Raw genomic sequence first — 26024 nt, forward strand, 5'->3', positions numbered from 1 at the left:
CACTAGTTCCGGTGATCAATTTCTGTTCAAATTGAGCATAATGATAGGACTAAGAGCCAAAGGGAGCACATAAACAAGACTAGTGTCTGCAAATGCTAGCTGATAGAATAAAAAAGGGGGAGAACGATCCAGCATGGGAAGTGAGATACACAGCAGACCTATAGAATGGCAGATGTCCTAAACAGCACTCTGGCCTCAGAATCAGCCCTTAAGGCACACGGATCTAGCTGAAAAGCCCATGAGAGTATTACAGGCATGGAAAGCCAAAACACTCTGGCAAAAAAAAAACCCTACATGTATTTCTGCCTTTCGAATAAATAAGTAAGTCTTTAAGAATGCATTAAGGACCATCGCTTATGAGTCACGACACAAGTGAGCTGGCCTGCTTTGTCTAAACTCCTGAGGACTTCCAATAATGAACTCCAGTGTAACAATTGCTTTCAGGTTTTTATAGCCTTGGTTGCACATGGCTCCAGAAAATGCTAGCACTTTTCTTGTCCACTGATGGTCAAGTATGAAAAAAGCAGCTAGAACACCACAGCCTTGGCTAACTGAGAAAGCTTGTTGATGATGAGAGCTTTGACTCTTTGGAGAGGAAGGCCTCTCACTGACCTGGGAGGATCCACTGTGGCAGATGCTGCCCAAGGTTGAGGAAGAGGAGGCTAGAGCAGAAACCAGTGGACTTGATGATGTGGGAAAGTTAGTCAAGGAGGTGATCTGACAGAAGTGATTAGGGCAGGGTATGCTGTGAGAGGCCTTTCCCCATTCTTATCTTGTGGAGTCCGCTCAACTAGCCTTATCATAGTTTCTGTTTAGCTTGTCCAATTGGCAGGGGGGAGGTCACAATGGAAGTTGCAGTGAGTTTATGGTAAAATGTCAGAATAGGGCTCTAAGGAAATCCTTTTTAAAACTTCAAAACTTGAGATACTTCAAACTCTGCATGAAAATTAACTAGAAAGGATCATGGACCTAAATGTAACTCTACAGTTTCTACAAGAAAACAGGAGAAAATCTCTGTAACTTTAGATTAGACAATGGGTTATTTGAAAGATTTTTTTCAGGAAAGGCACAATAAAAGGACAAACCATACAAGATAAAAGTTGCTATAGGCTCATCAACATTAAAAAAAATTAACTTCTACTCTTCAGAAGGTACACTTAGTAGAGTGAAATGATAACTCACAACCAGAGAGAAGATATTTACTAAACATACATCTGAGAGAAAGTACTCATACCCAGAGCATATAAAACACTCTTAAAACTCCCTAAGATTACCATCAAATTACTACATGGGAACAGATTTGAATAGACACTTGGTAAAGATATTTGCACAACAGTATCGTCAGTTATTAGAGAAGTCTAAGTTTAAACTGCAGTGAGTGTACCCAAGGTGCCAGCGTTAGGATGACTGAGTCCCACATTTGAGCACTTGCATTTGATCCTTCTCTCTGGTTCCTGATTCCAGCTTCCTGCTAATATAGTTCTTCTGCCTTTCTTTGGTTGAGTAACTGGGGTTCCTGCTACCTACATGGGAGATCTGGGTTGAATTCCCAGCTGTCAATTCCAGCTTCAGCCCAATGCTGGTCTTGGTGGCATTTGGTGAGAGAACTGATTGACTCTCTAGTAACTATTTTTAAATACTAAAAAAACATATAGAGATTCCACTATTTATCTACTGGCAGAAGAGCTACATTAAAAAAAGTTTTATTTTTTAACTTATTTGAAAGAACGAGAGAGAGAGAGAGAGAGAGAGAGAGAGAGAGAGAGAGAAAGAGATTGATTGATTGACCTTCCATCTGCTGGTTCACTTCCCCAAATGCTGATAACAGCCAGGGTTGGGCCAGGACTATGCCAAGGACATAGGTCTCAATGTGTGGGTCTCCTACATGGGTGGCAGAGACCAGAATACTTGAGTTACCATCGGCTACCTCCCAGGGTGCACATTAGCTGGAAGCAGAGTAGCTGGGACTCAAACTTGGCACTCTGATACGGGATGTAGGCATCCCAAGTGGTATCTTATTTATTTATTTATTTATTTATTTGACATGTAGAGTCAGACAGTGAGAGGGAGAGACATAGAGAAAGGTCTTCCTTCCATTGGTTCACCTCCCAATCACCCCCCAAATGGCCGCTACCGCCGGAGCTGCGCCGAACTGAAGCCAGGAGCCAGGTGCTTCCTCCTGGTCTCCCATGCGGGTGCAGGGTCCAAGCACTTGGGCCATCCTCCACTGCCTTCCCGGGCCACAGCAGAGAGCTAGATTGGAAGAGCAGCAGCTGGGACTAGAACCTGGTGCCCATATGGGATGCCGGTGCCACAGGTGGAGGATTAGCCAAGTAAGCCATGGTGCTGGCCCCCCAAGTGGTATCTTAATGCTGTGCCACAATGTCCAGTTTCTAAATGTTTGTTAAAAAAGTTGAAATCTGAGGACTGGGACAACACATGTTGCAAGTGCCACTCTCGAACATTGTTGGTGAGAGTGCAGACTGCAGCAGCTACTTGGCAAACAGTTTAGCTGTGTGTTAAACAGTTCAATATACACTTAGTAGGTAATGAACTGTCCTACCCCTAGATCTTTACACCAAAGAAATGAAGACACATATCCACTCACAGACCTCCATGTGAGTGCTGTTAGTGGCTTTATTTATAATTGCAAAAAGTTGGAAAACACAGTTCTATAAGCTGATGAAATGGATAAACTGGTGTAACTACACAATTGGAATATTACTTAGCAATAGGTAGAGGCAGCAACATGAATAGTAGTTTAATCTCTAAAGGATTATGCTGAGTAAAGGAGCCAGACACAAGAGGCTACACTTACTACATGATTTTGCTTATAAGACACTGTGGAAGGAAAAACTACAAGAATAGAAACAGGATGAGTGGTTTGCAGGGCCTGGGTCTGGGGATGGGAGGAGACGATTGATTGGAAAGGACCATGAGGGACCTTTTTGGGTTGATAGAAATGTTCTACATCAGGAATTTGGTGGTGGTTACATAACCACGTGTTTGCCAAAACTCAGCAAACTTTACAGTGTGAATTGAAATACATAAAAATTATACCTCCATAAGCCTGACTTAAGAAAACAAGTCTACAGACTTACATGGAAATAAACCTAAGAAAAAGATAACTTACAGGTTTTCCAATTGAAGAGTCATCATGAGGATGTTCTCAACTGTGGTAAGTGGTACTTGTGTTGTTCCCAAGTCTCTGAAGGAGAAAGCCCAAACATTCATGGTATGGACCTCAATAAAAAGATCTGTCTTTAAAAAGGTTGTTTCAGGAAGATGTGGTTACATCAGTTTTGGCTTCTCTATAAAGCAAGACAGCTCAAGAGTTTGTCATGGAGACAGTTCCAGAAAGCCCTGGTTGAAATGACTTTACTATTTGCATCATCAGATTAATGACCTTGGCATTGAAGAGTGGAACCTACACCTTTTTCTGCCATTGTCTTATTTTTCATTTTATACTACATTGACCTCTTTTAATTCTTATTTTTTTCTTTAAAAATTTACATCTATACCTCTTTGCTTGGGATAGATGGTATTCCTAACATGTATTTGCATGTAACACTGTCTCCCTCTGCCAGCTGTCTTTCCCATGATAAATTCTTTCTCAGTTCTTGCCTCAGTCAATAACTTTTTTTCAGTAACCTAATTTATTTTTTTTCAGTAACCTAATTTAAAATCATGACTTTTTAGCCTCAATCTCAAATATTTAATGTTTGATGAAAATAAAAAAGAATTAGTTTAATACTTACAGATATTTTAATGCTGGCAGTTTAAAAAGATACGAATCTTCAACATTTGTCAGAGGATTACGATTGAGATTTCTGAAAAAGGCAATGGAATTAAAGTTATTGGCCTTTCAATAAGCACAAGATTGTATGAGAAATTATATTCTTTTTTGTGTAGACATTTTAGGCTTAAAATTACTTTCTGTGTACTTATAAATCACCCTTAGAATTCAAAAAGCACTTGTTCTTTGGGAACTACCTATGTCTCTTAGAGGATGAATGGAGAAGAGAAAGAGAAAAGATACAAAAAAATGCATAATAAACAAAAAGTATGCAAAAGAACTTTTTAGGTGAAAAGCCTTAGAAGTGGAGCCAGTGTTTTGCCTAGCACTTAACACCCAGATTGGGATACCTACGTCTCAAATCAGATGCCTGGGTTTGATTCCCAGTTCCAGCTTCTAATTGCAACTTCCTGTTAATGCAGACCCTGGGAGGCAGTGGTGATGGCTCAATTGGTTGATTCTTTGCTGCCTACTTGGAGACGTGGACTGGTTTCTGGTTTCCAGCTTCAGCCTGGGCCTGGCCTAGCCTCGCCCGAGCCATTGCAGGTATTTGGGAAGTGAACTAGTGGACGGGAGCTGTCTGTGTCTTAAAAAAGAAAGATGTATAGAAGTGACCACACTGATAGGGAAGCCCTTTTTTGTGTAGGAAACACTAATCCTGTGTTCTCCATAATTCAAGGTGCTTGCCTTTCATCTTTAGAAATTTTAAACAAGCCATGACTTAATTCATTTAGTTGATGGAAAAAGAACCCACGTCAAAGCCATACTCTTGTCACGTTCTTCCACTGGTGTTCTCATTTCGCATCACACATCATCACATCACATCACATCACATCACACCACATCATCACGTCACATCACATCACATCACATCACATCACATCACATCACATCACATCATCATGTCACATCACATCACACTGATCATCACATCACATCACGTCACATTGCATCACATCACATCACATCACAGTCTTTGTTACGTTGCTTGTTGGCCTGTCAGTCTCCTGGCCTGTTAGCCCCTTGAGGGCAGGGAACATATGTTATTGTCTTTGTTATGCCTGTGTGTGGCATAGTGCCTGAAATTTACTGCATGGTTAATAAATATTTGTTGAGTAAAGAAATCACATTTTGTTTCCATACCAATACAATGAATAAATTCGTGTTGTGGGAAATTTCATTCCTAAATGCTGTAATAGATTTTTAAAGTTTTTAAAGCAAGCAAACAAAAACAAAAACAGGTAAAAAAAAAACTGCCTTTAGTTTAACTCTACTCAAAAACGTACTGTACTGTTACAGACTGTGAAAATAATAATTCTTACAGATGATATTGATTGGGCTGCCAAGCATCTGTGTTCAGCATTCAACACTGGATGTTCCCAATAACCTCTGTGATAGGTATTGTACCCCAGTAGCCTATTGTGATATATATTGTGCTGAGTCACAGAGGCTGTGTAACTTGTTGTAGGTCACTGCACTTGTAAGAAGCAAAGCTGGAGCTGGAGCTCAGTCCTGCCCCAGACTGTGTCTAATATGTGTGCAGAAAAGGGTCCAAATATTTGTCACTTTAATCTGAAGCTTGAGATGACTAAATATAGAAGTACTTTGAAAATTTCATCAACCTTCTCAGGATAGCGCTCATGAAAATTAGTTTCTCTTTTTATTCCTTTTCCCTAATCTTATCCCACGATTAGATATTTAGCTCAGAGTCATTGAGACTAGAGATTTAAAAGCATGTTGTAGGTGACATCAGTGGAAACCTATGTAAACAGTGGAGTGAGAACATCTGAAAATTTATCCCTTCATAAAGGGAACAACAAAATGGTAAAAGTGGTCAGAATCAAGTTTTTGATAATTCTGGAAATTTAACCAAAGGCTTGCAGCCACCTGTGGGGCATTTACTCAAGAAAATTGGCTGACTTTCTCTAAGAATAGTGAGATTTGTGTGGGTTTCGTGTATTTAACTTGCCCTAGACAGTTCCTCCCTGGCAAGCTCAGTGGTAGCCTTAAAAATAGGCTTGGCAGCTTATGACAAGAGCCTCGGGTGATAACTGACGTCATAAATAAGAGTGTCAATTGTTAAATCAACAACAGGAGTCACTGTGCACTTACTCCCCATGTAGGATCTCTGTCCTTAATGTGTGGTACTATGTGAATTAATGGTATAACTAGTACTCAAACAATACTTTATACTTTGTGTTTCTGTGTGGGTGCGAACTGCTGAAATCTTTACTTAGTATATACTAAGTTGATCTTCTGTATATAAAGATAATTGAGAATGAATCTTGATGAAGAATGGGATGAGAAAGGGAATGGGAGATGGGATGACTGCAGGTGGGAGGGAGGTTATGGGGGGAAAAAGCCACTATAATCCAGAAGTTGTACATTGGAAATGTATATTTATTAAATAAAAGTTAAAAAAAAGAAACATCTGCTTTAGGAATAGACTGATGTCTTAGCAATATTTGGGTTTAGGTTTTTGGATTGTGGATTAATTTTATTTTTAATTTGTTGCTTCTCAAAATTTTTTAAAATTATGAGATGTATTACTTGCATACTCACAGTCATATGTAACCATGTGAATGTTGGATAATGTTTGAACTTTGTCTAAGTTATTTTGTCTACATTTGAACCAAATCAGGAATTATAATAAGAAAAGAGAAGTATGTGTAAAATGAGCAACAACAACAAAAAAAACCTCAAACTCTCCAAAAAAAAAATAGCCTGTATGCCCAGTATCAGAGAGAGTGAGGGAGAGGGATAGAGGGACAGAGGGACAGAGGGAGGGAAGGAGGGAGGGAGGGGGGGAGAGAGAGAGAGAGAGAGAGAGAATGAAAATGAATGGAGATGAGGGCCGGCGCCATGGCTCACTAGGCTAATCCTCCACCTAGCGGCGCCGGCACACCGGGTTCTAGTCCCGGTCGGGGCGCCGGATTCTGTCCCGGTTGCCCCTCTTCCAGGCCAGCTCTCTGCTGTGGCCAGGGAGTGCAGTGGAGGATGGCCCAGGTGCTTGGGCCCTGCACCCCATGAGAGACCAGGAAAAGCACCTGGCTCCTGGCTCCTGCCACCGGATCAGCGCGGTGCGCCGGCCACAGCGCGCTGGCCGCGGCGGCCATTGGAGGGTGAACCAACGGCAAAGGAAGACCTTTCTCTCTGTCTCTCTCTCTCACTGTCCACTCTGCCTGTAAAAAAAAAAAAAGAAAAAAGAAAATGAATGGAGATGAGCATGCAGAATGAAGCTGAGCTCCTCCAAAGTGCATCCCAGTGAGCTGTCAGAATCTTGGGCCATCTTCCACTGCTTTCCCAGGCCATAGCAGAGAGCTGGATTGGAAGTGGAGCATCCAGGTCTCAAACCGGCACCTATATGGGATGCTGGCGCTTCAGGCCAGGGCTTTAATCTGCTGTGCCACAGCACCAGCCGTGTCTCTGACTTTCAAATAAATGAATAAATCTTAAAGAAAAAAGTAAAAGAACAAAAAAACCCTAAAGCCAATGAAGAGAATACTTTAAGAGAAGCATACGGTGCAGAGGAAGAATTACCTTAAGAGAAAAGAAGACCTCTTGCTACACAGATGAGAATATGGTGCAGATGAAAAGATTATGAGAAGAAAAGTGTAATAGTTGCAGGAAGTGACAATGTGAAAACTTGTGAACCCTTACAAAACACCCCCAAAGGGCAGACCTGAGTTGTTCTCTTCATCTGTAAGGTTTATGCCTCTCTCTGAGTTTGGGGAGATGCTGTTTGGATTCCAGGACACACCACAGAGGGAGGACTGTGCCAGCAGTGTGCAAATGCAGGTGTATCCACAGCTTGCCTGAAGGAGGCTATGCCCATGGCTGACCTTCAGTGTACGACCACACCCAGCTCACCTACAGTGTCAACAGTGGGGCGAATATCTGAGGAGGGAGAAAGCCTGGACTCTCCTCCTAGTCACCCACAGTGCTTGTGAGTAACAGACGAGTGAGCATGTGGATGTGCTCTGTCTGGATAAGGGAGCCCCTCTCTACACTCTAGAGTCCTTCCACTACTAAACTATGAAACTTGTTTTGTGAGGACCAATGAAGTGACTAAAACAATTTTTAGAAAGAAGCCAATGAGTTAAGACTTAATGTACATGTGTGGGGAGCAACTGGGAGCAACTCGGACTAGACTAAGTTACTGGAATTAAGACTTATTCTATGCATCTGCTCTCCCACAATATGGCACTGGGAGAGGAGCAAACAGCTTCTACCCAGCTGCCTTTCACCAACTTGACAAGCTGCAGGAGCTGCTCCTGATTGGAGGAGAGCAGCATACTCGGCGTGTGGGTAGCAGAGTTGGGATTGGTGGAAGAGGACTATAAAGGAGGAGAGAGACAACATGCACCAGGAACATCTATCTGAAGGAACACCTGTGCAGCCCCCGAGAGAGCCGGCCGGCGGTGTGCCGCTCCCCCGCAGAAGTGGGGAAAGCGGCAGGGGGAAATGCCCTTCCACGGAGGTGGAAGGGACGGTAGCCAACCCGGGAAGAACCAGCAGCAAACCTGGGGAGGGCCGAGCAGACGAAAGAACAACGCAGGGTCCTGTGTCGTTCCTCCACGAAGAGGGGGAGCGACATAAATGAATGAAGCAGAAGAAATAAAGTATACTTAATGTTTAGAATTATCAATTACTGCTGATTTTCCATAATATATTTCATTTCTGATTTCACTGAAAGATTTGATGAGTATTACTATTCAAAGAATGTTATGTCACTGGTAAGCTCTTGGCATGTCTTTGAGGTAGATTTCATATTCACAATAGATTGATCCTACCACACTGCTGTTTTACACAGAGACTTCATTCAGAAGAATGTTTACTGGGCTGCATGTAGTACATGCAAAGTAAGGGTGAATGCAGATTTTGCTGAGCATGAGCCTAACCTAATTTGGGGAATCCCTTATAATGAAACATGCAGAATTATGAATATAAAAATTGCTCCAGCCCCTCCCAGGACCTTGGAAGGGGCACGTGCAAGCGTAAAGCCTTGAAGCTTAGGCTCCAGTTCATGATGAATCCAGCTCAGCTGGCACTCTTTTCTGGACTCTGTAATGCAGTGAACAGCATTGTTTTCACTTTAAAAACCCTCATCTTTGGTCATAAGATCACTGGTGTCTTCCTGGGGCAACGGGGATAGCAAAAGTTTCCTTGAAGCAGATTAGCTTTGTCTAATAAAAGAATATGTCCCCAAATAAAGGAGACCCGCTCCCAACACACACTTGGTGTATTACAGCCATTGTGCCAATTTTTGAAGCAACCATGAGTTAGATATGTTCAGATCGCATGATAAGAGGATTAGTTTCCAATACCAGCTAGCTCTGGTTTTTGCATCACCATGAAGCAAATGCTTTTTTTCTTTGGCTTAAGATGGACACAGAAACTTGAGATAAATGAACTGGTGCCTCGTGCACTGTGCGCCATCCCTAGCTCTGCTCCTACTTTTTCAGCTCATCTCTCTGGCCTTGCTGCACAGATGCTAGCATGGCTGTCACTCATTTTCCCATCAATGTCCAACTTCCCCCTGCTGGCATGAAAGTCTCTGGAGACAAAGCTTCTGTCCTGCTCCAGTTTGTACCCCCAGCACTTAATACAGCACCTGGCACTCGGTGGGCCTGGCACTCAGTGAATGTTCTTAAATGAATTCATTACTTTTCATCCACTGTGATTCCACAGATTTTCTCCCTGTGTTGTCTACAGAAAACTGTACTGGAACTCGGCCCCTTAGGAGGGATTCTAATGGAATGATATATGTTGAGGCCATTTTTACTGATGCTACCAAAACCACTTGGTGTTGGGGCTCCAGGAACCAGCTCCCGGTGTGTGGGTGAAGTAAAAACAGACTCTCAGTGTTCTTCCTCAAGATCTGCAGGCACTGTTGGTCCATCCCCAACACATCCTAAAACCTTCCCTCATAACCAGAATGAATTGTGTTTGGCTGGGATTCTGAACCACAGAACAGGTGGATAGTCTTTCAACATCAGGTTTAGTGGAGAATCTGTATCTTGAATCTAAAATTCCCTTGGGCCATTGAACATCACAGAATTGTTGAGTTGAAAGTGAATAAAACTCACTTTCTGTTGCAGCTTAGTCAGGACAAAATATGTGGGATTAGGCTAGAGCAGTGTATTTTCTTATTTTTTTAACACTACAGTTTAACATATATGCCACTTCTTCCTATTTCAAAAGTTATTAGTATCCACAGATAATTTATAAATTATAAATTGAGAGCTAAATACATTTTGGAAAAAGCTTATGATCTGGGTGGGTGATGGGGAGAGATGTGCCCTTTGGCTGGGTCCCAGGAATTATTTTTGCATTAGGATTTAAAAGCAGGTAACCCTGAGAAAGCACCAGAACCTTTTTCTCCCAGAGTACTTTGTGTTAGATTTTTGGAAAAAAAAAATGGAAATGAAGACCTTCTTTGCAGAGTTTATATACAGGGCTTAATACCCAGATAAGCATAACTATATACCATTTTTATACACAAATGGTTTTTAAATATGTATTCATCATCTATTGCACTTACACATTGTGCAAAAACTGCATTCCATGCCACGCCTGAAATGTCCCAAAGCTCAGTTCTGTCAGTAAATTGCAACCAAGATTTCTACAAAAAAAGACACGAGTGAAAGAGAATGAAGAAGAAAAAAAGAAATATTTTCAGAATACTCTTCTTTCAGGAGTGATTCTAATTTTTATAGATGAAACAATACTTCCACATTTTATCTACACACTAAAGAATTTACTGGTACTGGAAGATTTGGTTTCTGAATTATACTTGCACATTTACATTAAATTTCATCATATTATTTTCATATTACATGGCATACTTGTACTGTGTGATCTTTACTTCTCTGGAACAGAGTTGCACAACTTGAATGCTATTGACATTTTGGACTCGATAATGCTTTTCTTGTGGAGGTTTGTCCTGTACATAGTAAGTGGCTTAACAGCAGGCTGGGCTTAGCTCACGCAGTGTCAGCAGCACGTGCAGGGCTGCAAGCTGTTACCTGAATGCAAAATCATGTTGGCTGAGAAGCCCTGCTCTGTGGGATTCACTCTGACTTTTGTACCTGATAGTATTTTTGCTAGAGAGGAAAAGGACCTGTTACAGAATTTTAGCAACCTTCTACTACAAATGTAAAGTAGAATCTTAACCCTATTTCAAGGTGAACAGTGAAGATTTATTAAAATTCCAAATGTGATGAAATTGTAACTTACATAGACTGCAAAAAAGGGAGTGACTCAAATGCACGTCTTTCGATAAACTCTATTTTATTGCAGGATAAATCTCTAGGAAAAGGAAAACATTGCCTTGGTTAGCTATTACCTATATAGTCAGTGGGGATAATAAAATTTGCATTTGATAATGTTGGATATGCAGTTTTTACCTAAACTGTAAAGCTTTGGACTTGTATTTGACCCTCTGGAGATACTACCCCTTCTTACAACCTCTCCTAATAGTCTCACTGTTAGAACCTTCATCAATGACATACACAACTATAGATCTTGATAGATTGTGGTGGTAAACTTTCCTGAGTGCAGAATTGATTAGATGAACTTTCATAGTCTTCATCCATTTGAAACAAGGAGCAAAGCTGTCATCTCCATTTTTGATGTCTAATATTCCAAAGAATACTCACATTTTCACATCTTTCCTGGTTTAGTCCTAGTTTTCTAACTTCATTCAATACCAGAAAAAAAGATGCCCTTTTGAATCATTTGAAATGAAATTGGTTCTCTAATTAATTCATTATTTTGAACTGATTCAGAATTACACTTTCTGTCATACTAAAGGAAATTTATTTGTTGCTTGTTGCTTGATAGTCCATGAAAGCCATGATAGAACCGTCAGAAAACAGCACGACACTGGATTCCCACTTGAAAACACTCTTGGTGGTAGAGGACTCTTACTTCCACTGATTACAATTTGACCCTCACTTTTCACCTGCAACTCATCTGTTGGTGGCTCCATCTCTAGAATCTCCTTCTCTCACCTGTCCCACGCGCAGTCACCAGTGGGACTTGCCCTAAGTGACTCTCCGAGGCCAACATCACTAGGTGCTTACAGAAGAGGCAGATTCTCAGCCCTGTTCTAGACCGACTCAGGCAGTTACTGTGGGGGTAGGGTTCAGAGCCCCAGGTAACTGTGGTGCAAGCTCAAGTCTGTTTTAGAGCACTGCTGTGACAGCATGGTTCCCCGTGGTGACTCTTGCTCAGCATTCAAAGGCCTGGAAGACCTGGCTTCACCCTCCAGCTTTCCCTGCATCTCTGTGCCTCAGAAGCTTCCATGTTTTCCCTTTCTCCCACGATATTCTCTCCAAGACGTCTGATGATGCCCACTGCCCCCTTGGAAGTCCTGTTCAACTGGCATTGCTCCCTGGTTCCATCGTCCCTGACCCAGCCCAAAGTCTTCTCCCTCGTCTGGACTCTATATCCATTTCTTTTGATATCGTTACTTGTGCCTTCCATTTCCCCAGAGCATAAACTTCTTGAAAGCATGGATTTGGCCTTGCTCATCTACATTGCCCACTATGTTTAAAACTGACTCATGGAAATAGACTCAGGTGTTTATTAAATGAAGGAATGGTTGAGTAGGTAGAAGAAGGAAAAGTGAATTTTTAAAAAGCAGTGTGGTTTTATTATTCCCTGGTCCCTCTGCAGCACTCTGTCAGCTACATAGTGCTTATTGGGTATTGGTTTGAGCTTGTGTATTTGTTTCCCCTGCAAGATTGTGAGCTCTTGGGAAGGTGGGATCCTGTCTTACTCATTTATGTGTCTCCAGTACTAGGCAAAGTGTTTGGCTTTCTCTTTCAGCTTTAGACAATTGATTGGCATTTTGAAAATGAAGTGAATACATACACTAGCATAAACTAATTAGGCTACAAAGGATTTTCCAGCAGAAACAATGAAGGGCCTATTCTACCAGCAGTAGTCTCATTTGTTTTTCTCCAAACCATGTTTGCAAGGTTCCGGAGCCCAGATGGGAAAGGTGCTCAAGAGGAACCATGCAGATGTGGTTGTCCCCGTATGGCCTAGAAGTTCTGATCATCATTCAAAGGAGTGTTGTGAGTATCACATGCTATGTTCCTTAAGCCTTGTACTTTTGAGACAAGAATCTATTTGCTGAAGAGGCCCAGTAATTAGCCTAATAAGGATTAATGATGTACACTTCCCAATACTATGTAGCTATTGTTTTAATTATCTATTTCCAACATGGGTATAATAGTTCCTTAATTGAAATCATTAATGCCAAATCTGTTCTCTTGGTAGCTTAGTATTCTTGATAATATTGTTTATATAATTTACCTGTTTAGCAAGTCACTTAATGGCTAAAGGTTAACTTATTCAAGATTAGATCATCTAACAACTTTCAGTTGATGGCATTCAAATTAATGTTGTTGGTTTATGTTTTCTTCCCTTTGTTGTATTAAACCAACTTGTTCAAACCTTGTTTGTAAAGGCCAGATGATAAATGTTTGAGACTTGGTCGGCCACATATTGTCTCTGTTGTATTTTCTTGTTTCTTTGTTTCTCTTTACAGTCCTTTATAAATATAAAACTCATTCTTAACTTAGGACCTGTATGAAGACAGACCTTGGATCCAATTTCATCCATTGCTTGTAAATTAAATACAAATATAATCCGCGGCTCACTAGGCTAATCCTCCGCCTTGCGGCGCCGGCACACCGGGTTCTAGTCCTGGCCTGGGCGCCGGATTCTGTCCTGGTTGCCCCTCCTCCAGGCCATCTCTGCTGTGGCCAGGGAGTGCAGTGGAGGATGGCCCAGGTACTTGAGCCCTGCACCCCATGGGAGACCAGGAGAAGCACCTGGCTCCTGCCATCGGATCAGCGCGGTGCTCCGGCCGCAGCGCACTGGCCGCGGCGGCCATTGGAGGGTGAACCAATGGCAAAGGAAGACCTTGCTCTCTGTCTCTCTCTCTCTCTCTCACTGTCCACTCTGCCTGTCAAAAAAAAAAAAAAAACCACAAAGCACATAGTAGGTATTCCATGTTAGAGATATGAGACCCTACAGTGTAGACTTCCAGAAGAAACCTTGGAGATTATCCAGCTGGGACCCATATTTGTTTTCTAGATAATGTAACTAAAATCTCATAAATAAGTATGATTAACTGACTTACAAGTGTTGGAGGGACAGCAGGCCTTCAAATGAGTCCTTATGTAATTCAGTCAAGTCATTTTCACTGAGGATTCTGGAAAATGAAAGAGGTACTTCTGAATCAAAATGACAACTGCAGCTGTTTGCTTCATAGGACTAACTCTGTATGTAGAGGAAACTTTGGTAATGGTGCTGTTTAAATACCCAGATTCTAATTTACTTCTAGGGTGGCAATGTCTGTTGTATTTTAATTTAAACCATTTTTCCCACTCTCCCTTTTTTGTCCATCTCTATACACCTATCCGTCCTTCCCACCAAATCATAAATGTAATGTCTGCTCTGTAGGTCACAATGTCCCTGTTAGAACCTAACACTGGGAGGCACCAAGATTGGCAGAACTGCCATTTCCTTCTGTTTTTTCCCCAAGCCCTACTACCGAAGCCCCATGTTTGAGGTATGCCGGGGCTACAAGTTAAGGTTGACCAGGGAGGCAGTAATGATGGCTGAGTATTTAAATCCCTGCCATCTATGTAGGAGAACAAGACTGAGTTTGAGGTTCCTGAGTTTGACTGACCCAGTCTCACCACTACAGGCATCTGGGGAGTGAACAGTGTATGATAGCATGCTGCCTTTGCCTCTCAAATAAGAAAAATTAAATTTTCTTCCCCTTCCCTTTATCCCTTAGCCTTTCCAACTCCCGTCTTCACTCTTCAGAGGAAACTAGTGTTATTTACTTTTGTGTCAGATGACTCTGATTTTTCCTTTTTCCAAAGATTTATTTATTTATTTGAAAGTCAGAGTTACACACAGAGAGAAGGAGAGGGGAGAAGGGAGAGGGGAGAGGGGAGAGGAAGGTCTTCCATCCGCTGGTTCACTCCCCAATTGGCCACAAAGGCTGGAGCTGTGCTAATGAGGAGCCAGGAGCTTCCTCCAGGTCTTCCCATGTGGGTGCAGGGGCCCAAGGACTTGGGCCATCTTCCACTGCTTTCCCAGGCCATAGCAAAGAGCTGGATCGGAAGTGGAGCAGCTGAGACTCGAACCGGCACCCATATGGGATGCTGGCACTGTGGGTGGTGGCTTTACCTACTATGCCACAGTGCCAGCCCTGACTTTGATTTTTCTTACAAGTTTGGGACATCTTTAAATGAAGCATAACCAAAATATATACAAACTGCGTGTATTGTATTTAAGAAACATCATAAATTAAAAGTCACAACTGCCTGATTCTAGCATTTTCCCATCAGAAATGAGATAGTAGGCTAAGGGGAAACTTTTATCTTTTTTAAAAAAGATTTTATTTATTTGTTTCAGAGTTATAATTACAGATGGAGAGAAGGAGAGACAGAAAGGTCTTCTCTCCACTGGTTCACTCCCCAAATGGCTGCAATGGCTGTAGCTGGGCCAATTGGAAGCCAGGAGCCAGGATCCATGAGCCTCTTTGGGGTCTCCTACATGGGTGCACAGACCTAAGTGCTTGGGCCATCCTCTACTGCATTCTCAGGCCATAGCAGAGAGTTGGATTTAAAGTGGAGCAGCTGGGACTAGAACTGGTGCCCGTACAGGATACCAGCGCCGCAAGTAGCAGCTTAGCCCACTGCACTACTGCAGCACTGCACAGGCCCTGGGAAAATTTATCTTAAAGTGATCATAACCCTTCTCCTTTGTCTGTTATATGTCTTGTTTGTATTCAGAAATAATTTATGATGTCTGTACAAGTTGTCCCAGTGATATAACACGCAAACTGTCGTGAAAAATGTCAATTAATTCCTTTTTTTTATTATGTTACACTCAGCACTTCAAAATTTCTAGTTCACTGGCCTAGGTGACATGATAGATTTTTATTTTTAGTTAATTACTTTGAATGTTAAGTATTTTCCCCCCAAATTGGGAGTCTAAACTGATTCCTTTCAAAAATCAGTAAGGAAAAGATAATTCAACAAATGGACAGTGGACAAAACCTCAACGAAACATAGATGTTCAATAAGTATATAAAGACATTTAAATTTATGAGTAATCAGAGAAATCCAGATTCAGCTGGGCACCCTTTTATTTGCCAGTCACATTAGCAAAAAGACAAAGAGCATCCCGAGGTGAAAAGGTGAAGGGAAGAGTCAGTGTTGGGGCATAGCAGGCTAAGCCGTCACTTGAGAAGCGTAAATTCCATATTGGAGAGCCTGGTTAAAGTCTTGGGCCCTCTGCTTCTGAGCCAGATGCCTGCTAGTGCACCTAGGAGGCAGCAGATGATGGCCCAAGTGCTTGATTCCTCGTCATCCCTGTGGGAGACCCAGAATCAAGTATTAGATCTTAGCTTTGGCCTGGCCCAGCCATGGCTGTTTTGGGCATTTGGGGAATAAAGCAGTGGATGGAAGATTCTCTCTTTCTCTCACTCTCTCATTTGCTCTCGCTCCATCTCCCCCTCCCCCCACTCCCATAGTTCAAGTAAACAAATACATCTTTTTAAAAAGGATGAAGGGAAATGAATGTTCTTATATTCTGTTAGCTGGAGTGTAAGTAAGTGTGCACAGCTTTTCTGAGGGCAATTAAAATTTCCTATTTCCGTAGTCTTCATCCATTTTCATTCTTTTTTTTTGAGATTTATTTATTTATTTGAAAGTCAAGTTACACACAGAGAGAAGGAGAGGCAGAGAGAGAGAGAGAGAGGCAGAGAGAGAGAGAGAGAGGTCTTCAATCCACTGGCTCACTCCCCAGTTGGCCACAATGGCCAGAGCTGTGCTGATCCGAAGCCAGGAGCCAGGAGCCAGGAGCTTCTTCAAGGTCTCCCACATGGGTGCGGGGTCCCAAGCACTTGGGCCATCTTCCACTGCTTTCCCAGGCCATATCAGAGATCTGGATCAGAAGTGGAGCAGCCAGGACTCAAACCAGCGCCCATATGGGATGCTGGCATGGCTGGTGGAGGCTTTTCCCACTATGCCACAATGCTAGCTGCCCCATTTTCTTTCTAGACTTCTATTTTGCAAAATGCTTGTCCATGTTCACAAGTGTGCACAAGGATTTTCCTTGCAGCAATACATGAGAAGTGGACATAATCGAAAATCCATCAATAGAGGGATTATTAAGTAAACTGTGAAATGGCCATCCATACTATAGAATATCATGCAGGAGTTAAATGAATAGGGTAACTGACTGAGTACTAGGAGGGAAAGAAATCCAGAAGAAACCATGAAGTGAAAGAACCAAGTTGCAGGATGTTACTATTTAGGTTAAAAAAAGAAAGAAACCACACAACACAACCATTATGCTCTATGTAAATATGTTTGTAGGTAATTTTTTGGAAGGATATATGCCAAACTCAGAGCAGTAATTATTACCTCATAGGTAGGGAGTTAGGACACAATGAAGGTCTTCACTATCCCTATCACTTTTTATCTACTAAGAATGTAATGGTATTACTGATAAAATGCAAATAAATAGAAGTAGTTTCTTATTTCAAATTCTGTGCCTTGTTAAAACAACCATAGAATTATAATCAACAGATGTTGATTGTGACATGGAGAGGGAATACTTTTTCTGACATACTGACCTCAAAATAGTAGAACAAGAAAGCTCTTACAATGCAGTTAGTTTTGTGTATTCATGTTTGGGAGCGTGTACTCACAGTGTCTCAGCCCAGCGGTATGCTTTCCATACATTTTCATCAATGAAAGAAATCGAGTTTCCTTGGAAATTTCTGTAAAGGAACACAGTTCACATCCTTGAATGGGTTGGAAAAGAATGAACAGAATGAGGAAAAAAATCATGGCACCCTCATGGGGGAGTATTGAAATACAGAAATATTATCAGCTTTCTAATAAATACCAGTGCTTTTATGTTCCATAGCTCTCTGCTTCCCAGTTTGCTCACTCAGTAAATAATGAGGGGCCACTGACATAAACAATGAAGCATCCTCTCAGAAGCTTAACTTCGTCTCTGTCCAGTCTCTTTGACAGTAAAGACAGTCAATCACTTTGAATATTAAGTATTTTCACCAAAATAACTCAGGTGTCTACACTGACTTCTATAAATCAGTGAGAAAAGGATAAATTATTCAAGAAAAAATGGGCAAAATGTATTGTCACCATAAGAATAATGAAAACCTATGCAGGTATACTAGTGCTTTGGCCAAGCGCCCTCTGCTGAAATCTTTCCAAGTACTGAATGGATACAGACAATTTAAAATCAGAGGGACTAATGTGCTGATGTGGAAAGCCTTTTGGAATACAGCATAGGGTAAAAGTGCCGATCACTGAGCCAGGAGCCAAGCATTACCTCCATAGGAAAAAAAAAAAAGAGAGGAGGTTGGAAGGAAAGACGCACACCTGGGTTACAGGTAATAGAGTGAGGACCAGGGGATGATGAGGGTGTGTGGGGGTTCATACTTTCACATTTTATCCTACATTCTGTGCACTTTTTAAAAAGTGGAAAGGTGCTCATAATCGATACTTGTTTACAAGAAGCTGTTAAATGACTTATATTTAGCTTCAACTTTGAATTGCTGTGAGTGCTTAGCTTTAACTCTGTCCTCACTCCTCAGCAACAATGAACCTATTTGTTTTAGGTACACATTTTCCTGGAAGCAGGAGCAGCAATAAAACAGATACCTGTATGCTCACCTGCCTGGTGGATATGTCCTCTCGGGTTACTTTATGCTCATCAATAAAAAGTGCCTAACACTGAACACATCTCCCACTAACGGGCTCTTCTTTCTGACTGCTGTGCTTCTGCCTTATAGACCACCATCATTCTCGCTGTCATCCAGGGAAAGACTGTGGAGTCACGCATTTTTATTTTCTGTTACAATCCATCACACAGTTCTTTAAGCCAGCTTTACAGATGAGGATATTGAATCCAAGCTAAATAACTTGTCCAAAGTCACAAAGCTAATCACTGGGAGACCTGTGTTCAAAGCCAGGCAACCTGGCTCCAGAATCTATCCTTAAATCTGTTGTATCATCTCTAATAAGTCGGGATGAGGGCTGTGTTGAAGAGTGGGATTAAAGCAATGAGGTAATAACATGGTGAATGTCAATAAATAATGAATCAGGAAAAGCAGTAAGGGCAATCACATGAGACTGTAGAAGAGACAGAAGAGAATAAGAGAAGGAGGATCAGGAAAGCTCTCAAGCAAAGTGGCCACTTGGGGGTGAACCAACGGAAAAAGGAAGACCTTTCTCTCTGTCTCTCACTGTCCTACTCTGTCTGCCAAAACACACACATACACACACACAGAGTCAACATAAGGTGGGGACTTGAGGAGGGCTCAGAAGATCTTGGGGAAAAGCTGCTGAGACAGGCAGGCTGTAGGGAACCATGAGGAAGGGAGATTCTTACAATATGCTGAAGGTGCCATTGTAGCTGTTGGGCTCTGGTACAGGAACTCTGTGAAGCTTCTGCACTGGGCTGAGGCCAGTGCATGAAAGTGTCTCATCTTTGCAGGTGCAGAGCTCACAGACATTTATGGTGGCAGCTGCATTCAGGGGTTGATCTGTGACTTCAGTTAGGGTTGAGTGCTGAGTCTGAACCTGGCCTGGATGTAGATCTGTAGTCTTCTTCAGAGATGGAGAATGGCCAGCTTTTGCAGTGGGTACCAGAGCTATGGTTAGCTCCATCTTGGAAGGCTGAGCTATGACACTGGGTGATGTTGGGTGCTGAGCTTGATGCTGACCTGCTGTTGGAACTGTCATCTCATTGTCCCCTGGGGACTGAGTTACGAGCTCCTTTAGTGGCTCTGTAGACTGAGTTAGGGTCATTTGCATGGTAGTAGAAGGTGTAGCCTCTGTAGTACGTTGTGGAGTTTGGGTAATTTCCAGGTCCAGAGGCTTGACTGTGACTTGAGGCAGGTTTGTATACTGAGTCTGAATCTGGACTGGAGGTGAAAATGTCACCTCAGGGTACATTGGATAAGGAGGAGGAGATATAGACTTGAAGGCTGTAGAATGTTCATCCTGTGTAGTGGGTACCTGAGTTATGGTTGACTCTAACTTCGAAGGTTCAGCTGTGCCACTGGGTGACATTGGATGTGGAGTTTGATCTTGACTTGGTTTTGGAACTACCATCTCATAATAAACTGGAGGCTGATAGACCACTTCATTATGTGACCCTGGAGGCTGCCCTGAAGTCTCCTGCATGGTTGGGAGTGGTTCACCCTCCACAATGGATTCTGGAGTTAGGGTAAGTTCTACATCAAAAGGTTGAACTGTGGCTTCTGTCAGGGTTGGATGCTGAGCCTGAACCTGGTCTGGTTGTGAAAGTACCCCCTCATGGAGCACGGGAGGTACTTTAGTCTTCTTCAGGGCTGTAGAATGTTCAGCCTTCCTGGTACGCTTTGCATTTATGGTAAGCACTGTGTCCAAAGGCTGAACTGTGATGTGAGGCAATGTTGGATATTGAGCTTGATTATGACCCAGTGTTGGAACTGTCACCTCTTGATGTATTGGAGATTGGGTTACACCCTCCATGGGAGGTTGACTGGAGGTCTCCTGCATGTCTGTAGAGGGTTCAGTCACCATACTGCTGGTTTCTGGAGTTATGGTAAGTCCCAGGTCCAGATGTTGAGTTGTGACTGGAGTCAGGTTTGGAGATGGAGCTGTAGTCTTGCTCAGGTCTGCAGGATGCTCAGCCTCTGTAGTAGGTTCTGTAGTAATGGTAAGTGCCAGGTCTAAAGGTTGATTTGTGACACTGGGTGATAGTGGAGGTTGATTTTGACCCTCATGAGGCACTGGTGGCTGAGCTACAGATTCTTTAGGTGGAGTCTCCTGCACATTTGTGGCAAGTTCAGCCTCTGTAATGGGCTGTGGAGTTATTGTAAGTGCCAGATCAAAAGGTTGAAATGTGATGCGGGGTGATTTTGGAAACGGAGCTTGATCCTGAGCTGGTGTTGGAACTGTCACCCCCTGATATCCTGGGGGTTGAGCTATACCTTCCTTAGATGGCCCTGGAAACTGAACTGGGGCCTCCTGCATGATTGGAGAAAGTCCGCCTTCCATTCCAGGTTGTGTAGTTATGGTGAGTTCCACATCCAAAGGTTGACCTGTGACTTTGGTCAGGTTTGGTTGCTGAGTTTGAAGCTCCTGCTGGGTTACAGATGATTGAGTGTCAGGGAAGTCTTGTGGCTTGGCTGGGGCTACATTTTGCACTGGAGCTTGTTCTGCATTCTTGAGGGGCTCTAGAGGCTCAGCTGGAGAAAGTTCCATCTTTTCAGGCAGTGCTGGAGGCTTGGCAAGAGGAGGCCCAAGCTGGGTTGGAGAAAATTCAACTTGCTTGGTGGGAACTGTAGGCTGGGCAGGTCCTTCCTGCTGACTCCAGTAAGGATAAACTTCTGGAGTGGGCTTTAGGGTTCTGGTAAGGTCAATATCCACATGTTTTGGTTTGGTTTTAGACATCCTTAAATGCTGAGTTCTGAGTATTTCTTCTGGAATATGAGGTGAAAATGTCATATTCATTGGGATAGCATCACTCATCTCTGGGAAGATATCTGAAGGCTGGTTTGTGTTTCCCTGTTGGAGTGGTAATTGGTAAGCACTCACGGGGCGCTCTAGAGGTGGAACGGAAATCCCCTGCTGGCTTGGTGAAGGTTCCTTCAGTTGTTCAGGCTGAGCTGGGACCCCTGGAAGTGGGAAGTGCTCATCCTCTTCTGGGGGCTTTGGCTGCTGAGCTGTGTCTGCCTCCTGGTCTTTCAAAGGCTCATGCTCCATAGGGAACACTGAGGCATGAGCTTGGGCTTCCTGATGGATTGGAGAAGGTGCAGCCTCTTCGGGGGCCTGTAAAATTTCAGCTGTTTCCTCCTGCTGGGTCATAGAGGGTTTCTCATCCTGCATAACTTCTGGAGATTGAATTGGCAGTGGTTCAACCTCTTCAAGAGGCGTTGGAGGCAGAGCTGGGACTGAGGCCTGAGTTGTTGTGACCTCGTGGCTGACTGGAAATGTTTCCACTTCTGCTGCAGGTTTTGGTGTTAGGGTCAGCTGCAGGTCTGGAGGTTTAGTAGTCACATTGGGCAAGTCGTACTGCTGAACTTGATGGTGACCGGGAGGTAAAATGGTCACTGTGTGATGACTTGGAGGCTGGGCTGGGACTTCTGTCTTCTTTCCAGAAGATTCAACCTCCTCAGAAGACTCAGAGGGCCGCCTTGGTTGCTCCTGCTCACTGATATAAGGTTCGGTCTCCATAGGAGGGACTGGAGTCAGAGCTAGGGCCTCCAGCTGGCCTGGAGGAGCTTGAGTCTCCACCAGGGCCTCCGCGTACTGAGCAATCTGCTGCTGTTCTCTGAGAGAAGGCTCTGTCTCCACGGGAGGGCCTGGAGGAGGCTGAGTCTCCACCAGAGCCTCCGCATACTGAGCTATCTGCTCCTGTTCACGGGGAGAAGGTTCTGCCTCCACGGAAGGGCGTGCAGTGTGAGCTCTGGGTGCCTGCTGGAATGGGGAAGGTTCCGTCTCTGCAGAAGGGACCGGAGTCGGCTCTGGGGGTTCCTGCTGGGCTGGAGAAGCTTCTGTCTCCAGGGAAGGGCCCAGAGTTTGATATGGGGTCTCCTGCTGGGCTGGAGAGGGTTTGTTCTCTACAGAAGACTCAACATACTGAGTGGGCTGCTCCTGATCACTAATATAGGGTTCTGTCTCCACAGAAGGGCCCGGAGTCTGAGCAGAGCCCTCCTGCTGCACTGGAGAAGAGTCCCGCTCCATGGTGGGCTCCGGAGTTATGGTCAGCGCCACATCTGCAGGCTTGATGGTAACATTGGGCAGGTTATAACGGTGAACTTGATTCTGATCTGGAGACCAGTCCATCCCCTTCTGAATCTGTGGAGTCTGAGCTATGATAGTCTCTTCAGGAGATTCTAGCGCTTGAGCTTGGGGATCTTGCTGTACTGGAGATTTGACTTCCACAGGGAGTGCCGAAGGCTTCTCCGGGGCTTCCAGTTGGCTTCTAGAAGGTTCGATCTCTGGAGACTCAGAAGGCTGAGCAGGCTGCTCCTGATTGCTGGAGGAATATTCAGTGTTCACAGGCAGGCCTGGAGGCTGAGCTGGGGCCCCCTGCTGGCCTACAGATGGGCTGACTTCCTCAGCATACTCTGAGGGCTGAGCTGTGGCATCGTTTTGGGTAGAGAAAGGTCCAGTCTCCTCAGGGAGATCTGAGGTCTGAGCTAGACCCTCTTGAGTCCAAGATTCCACCCTCCCAGGGAATTCCGGAGTCTGCACTGGGGCCTCTTGTTGGGCTGAGGGGAGTCCCACTCCCTCAGCATGCCCCAGAGGCTGAGCTGGAGCCTGCTCCGTGCTTGGAGTAGACTGAACTTCCTCACCTACCCCTGAGGCTTCTGTCAGCTCCGTGTCTGCAGGTTTCAGTGTGACGCTGGGGAAGTTTGCTTGGAGAGCTACAATCTGAGGTGAGGATGGAGTGTTAAGATTGTGATTCACTGATGCCTGACCTACTACTTCTGCAGTAGCAAATGGATTCTGAGCGGGGGCCTCCTGCTGCAATGGAGATGCTTCTTCCTCGGGCTGCTGCAGGTCTGCACCTGGGCCCTCTTGCTGGGGTGAAGAAAGTTCATCTGGTTCAACGGGCTGTGGAGGCGGAACTTGTTCTTCTTGCTGTGCAGAGGAGGATTGGATGGGCTCCTGAGTCTCTGGATTTTGAGTCTGGCCTTCCATCAGGAATTGAGATGGTTCAGCCTGCTCAGAGGGCTGTGCAGGTTCTCCTGGGTTCTCCTGGGATTCTGTAGGAAAACCACCAGGATAGACCCCATAGTCAGCCGGCAAAACTTGATTTTGACCCTGAAGCTTGGCCGCTTTGTCTGGAGTTCCAACACCAACCTTAGGAAGCCGTCGACGCCGAGCTAGATCTTTCTTGGGGGTCAGGGGTGAAACAATCAACTTGTTTCCTTGTGAACTCTGACTGTCTAGAGGTGGAACGAGTGCTTCCAATGACTGGTGAGCATTTCCTTCCAGTCGAGGAGGCAGAGCCGGAGGCTGATCCTGATCCCCGTCTAGCACGGGAATCGCCTCTGGTAGCCTCTGTTGTTGAGGAAACCTATTGAAATACTGGTACGGACCAGGACCAGCAAGCTGTTCTGGCTCTGGGGGCAGTTCCAGAAAAAGGAAGCAAACTCACAGTGGACTCTTGAGGCGAGGCCAGCACCCGGGAGGGAGCAGAAGACCCCAGGTCATCAAAGCCGCCAGGGTCTGCCATGGGTGTGAGCGAGTCAGGCGATTCAGGTGGGACATTCAAGGAGTGGGAAGACCAGGGCTCAGAGAGCCAAGGGATCTGGACTGGGAGCCCCTGGTCTTCCCGCGTGGGGTCTCCTAAGTGATGGGAAAGTGCAGGTCTCCTGTCCTCACCTTACTCGACTCCTGCTCTTTCTGTCTACTCGGGGCTTCTGTACTCTCATTGATATAGGTCTCGGTCCTCCACTGCTCTGTGTCCCATTCTTTCTTGGCTATCTTTTCTTCCTGCTGCTCACTGAGGAGCTTCATCAGGATGCCTGTTTTGGAGATGAGCTTGGCACAGGGCAGTTGCACCTGGGCCTCAGAGCAGTCCATTTTCAGAGTGCGGATGACGTGAGAAATGAGCTTTTTCATGTCCGTGTTGGGGATGAGGGACTGTAGCTGCTGATTCAGCTGAATTTCAAACTGTTGCCCCTGGGACAGCATCACGGGGTAGGTGAAGCCTGCGGGCGTGGTGGGGGCTTCAGTGCCCTCGCTGGGGTATTCCCACTGTGTTTCCTTGGTTTGGTCCACAGTCGGCATTAGGTCGAACTCGGTCCCAGCAGAATCTGTAGCTGAAGGATCTGTGTGCATTTTGTCGCCAGGGAGCGTTTCTTCATGTGCAGTGGTGTTTTCTGTCAAAACATTTTCTTCAAAAACACGCCCTCCGGAATGGTTTTCCTCCCTAGTGTCTTCTATAGAAGGTTCTCTCAGAGGAGGACTCCCCTGAGAATGCAGGCCTCCAGGGGATGAGAAAGCCTCTCCGGAGGGGGAGTTTATGAGACTCCGCAGTGCAGGGAACGGAGGCCTCTTCCCAGCCGTCAGCCTGTTGAGGGAATTTTTCCTTCTGAACTTCCGACTCAGTTTGGCCTTGGGGGTTCGGAGGACCAGGTGAGAGCAAGTTTTATGAAAGCGGTAATTCTGTCTGGAATGCCAGATTGGTTTCCCTGCCACCTTATTTTTGGCTCTAGCATTGGCATCTTCTAAGACAAAAATGGTGTAGGTTAAGTCCTCCTTTGTTGTTGATCTCAGAGAGAGATTTTGCAGGGGAGGTAGAAGGCCTGCCCAGGATGTGTTTCTTCAGGAAAGAGGAGGCTGCAGCCTCACGTTCCTTTGTGAGCAAGGGCTCCGTGTGCAAGGAGTTTCCGGCCACCTGCCTGGGCCTCTGAGCCACTTGAAGCTCCTTCAGCTCCCTGGAGCCTGCTCTCCCAAGCCTTCTTCCCCCAATGCTCTCCACAAAGGGCCAGGTGCCCCGTCTCCTCCCGAGGCTCTTCCTCATCTCCTGGAGGTGCCTTTCCCGTAAGCCCTTTGGCCCCTTGATGACTTTTTTCACTCTCTGCAGCCTGTACCCCACACTTGGCATGGTTGCCAGGCTGTTCTCCTGTGACGGGGCAGTTTCTGATTTCTTTTGGAGGATTTGAGGGTTAAATTGATGACCTAACAGGATAGGCTGCATAAGCATGGCCTTTTCTTCCTTCTTAACCTTATCGATTTTTTTCTTGAATTACTTCATGTAACAAATTCTCCAGAAAATAGAGCTTTCTCAACTTATTTCTGTAAGGATGAGAGGGCCTTCTTATGTGGGTTTTCACGTAGCTCAGGGACTTTTCTCTATCTTGCACATTTGAAAAAAGCAGTGTAATGAATGGTAATAATGTTGATTCTACATTTTGTAGATTTTCCTCTGAGAAATAAGGCAATATATAATTCAGTGCAGTAATAACATCACTTTCATCGTTGAGGTCCCGCTGTTCACTCATGCGGCCTGGGAAGTCCACACTGTTTCTCTCTGATACTGAGTTCCCTGGCTCAATAGTCAGCTGCTTGCTGGTGTTGTTCTTCCGGGCTTGCAATATCTTCATGAATGCCCCCTTTGGGTTCCCTATAGATGCTTCTTCAACTGT

At 44.4% G+C, this 26024-nt stretch overlaps 3 protein-coding genes across 3 annotated transcripts in view; all 3 read right to left on the reverse strand.

Moving 5' to 3' along the window:
- LOC103347026 (mucin-17) overlaps positions 1-26024 on the reverse strand; it is a 132701-nt gene that overhangs the window by 73634 nt on the left and 33043 nt on the right. The window contains 4 exon segments of the mRNA XM_070067817.1: positions 10341-10421; positions 11036-11107; positions 13956-14027; positions 17550-17621. Of these exon segments, the coding sequence (XP_069923918.1) occupies positions 10341-10421; positions 11036-11107; positions 13956-14027; positions 17550-17621 (297 nt within the window).
- Positions 18454-23146, reverse strand: LOC138848213 (leucine-rich repeat-containing protein 37A3-like). Its single transcript, XM_070067813.1, has 3 exons — positions 21535-23146; positions 20850-21144; positions 18454-18500 (listed from the first exon to the last, which is right to left on the reverse strand). The coding sequence occupies exons 1-3, from the start codon at positions 22705-22707 to the stop codon at positions 18454-18456; spliced, it is 1515 nt and encodes a 504-aa protein (XP_069923914.1). The 5' UTR covers positions 22708-23146.
- On the reverse strand, positions 24003-25598 carry LOC138848214 (leucine-rich repeat-containing protein 37A3-like). The gene is given in 2 exon segments (XM_070067814.1): positions 24003-25135; positions 25137-25598. Coding segments are annotated over 2 exon segments (1362 nt in total). The 5' UTR covers positions 25583-25598; the 3' UTR covers positions 24003-24219.

Source organism: Oryctolagus cuniculus, unplaced genomic scaffold (assembly GCF_964237555.1).
Source record: "Oryctolagus cuniculus unplaced genomic scaffold, mOryCun1.1 SCAFFOLD_128, whole genome shotgun sequence".
NCBI lineage: Eukaryota > Metazoa > Chordata > Mammalia > Lagomorpha > Leporidae > Oryctolagus > Oryctolagus cuniculus.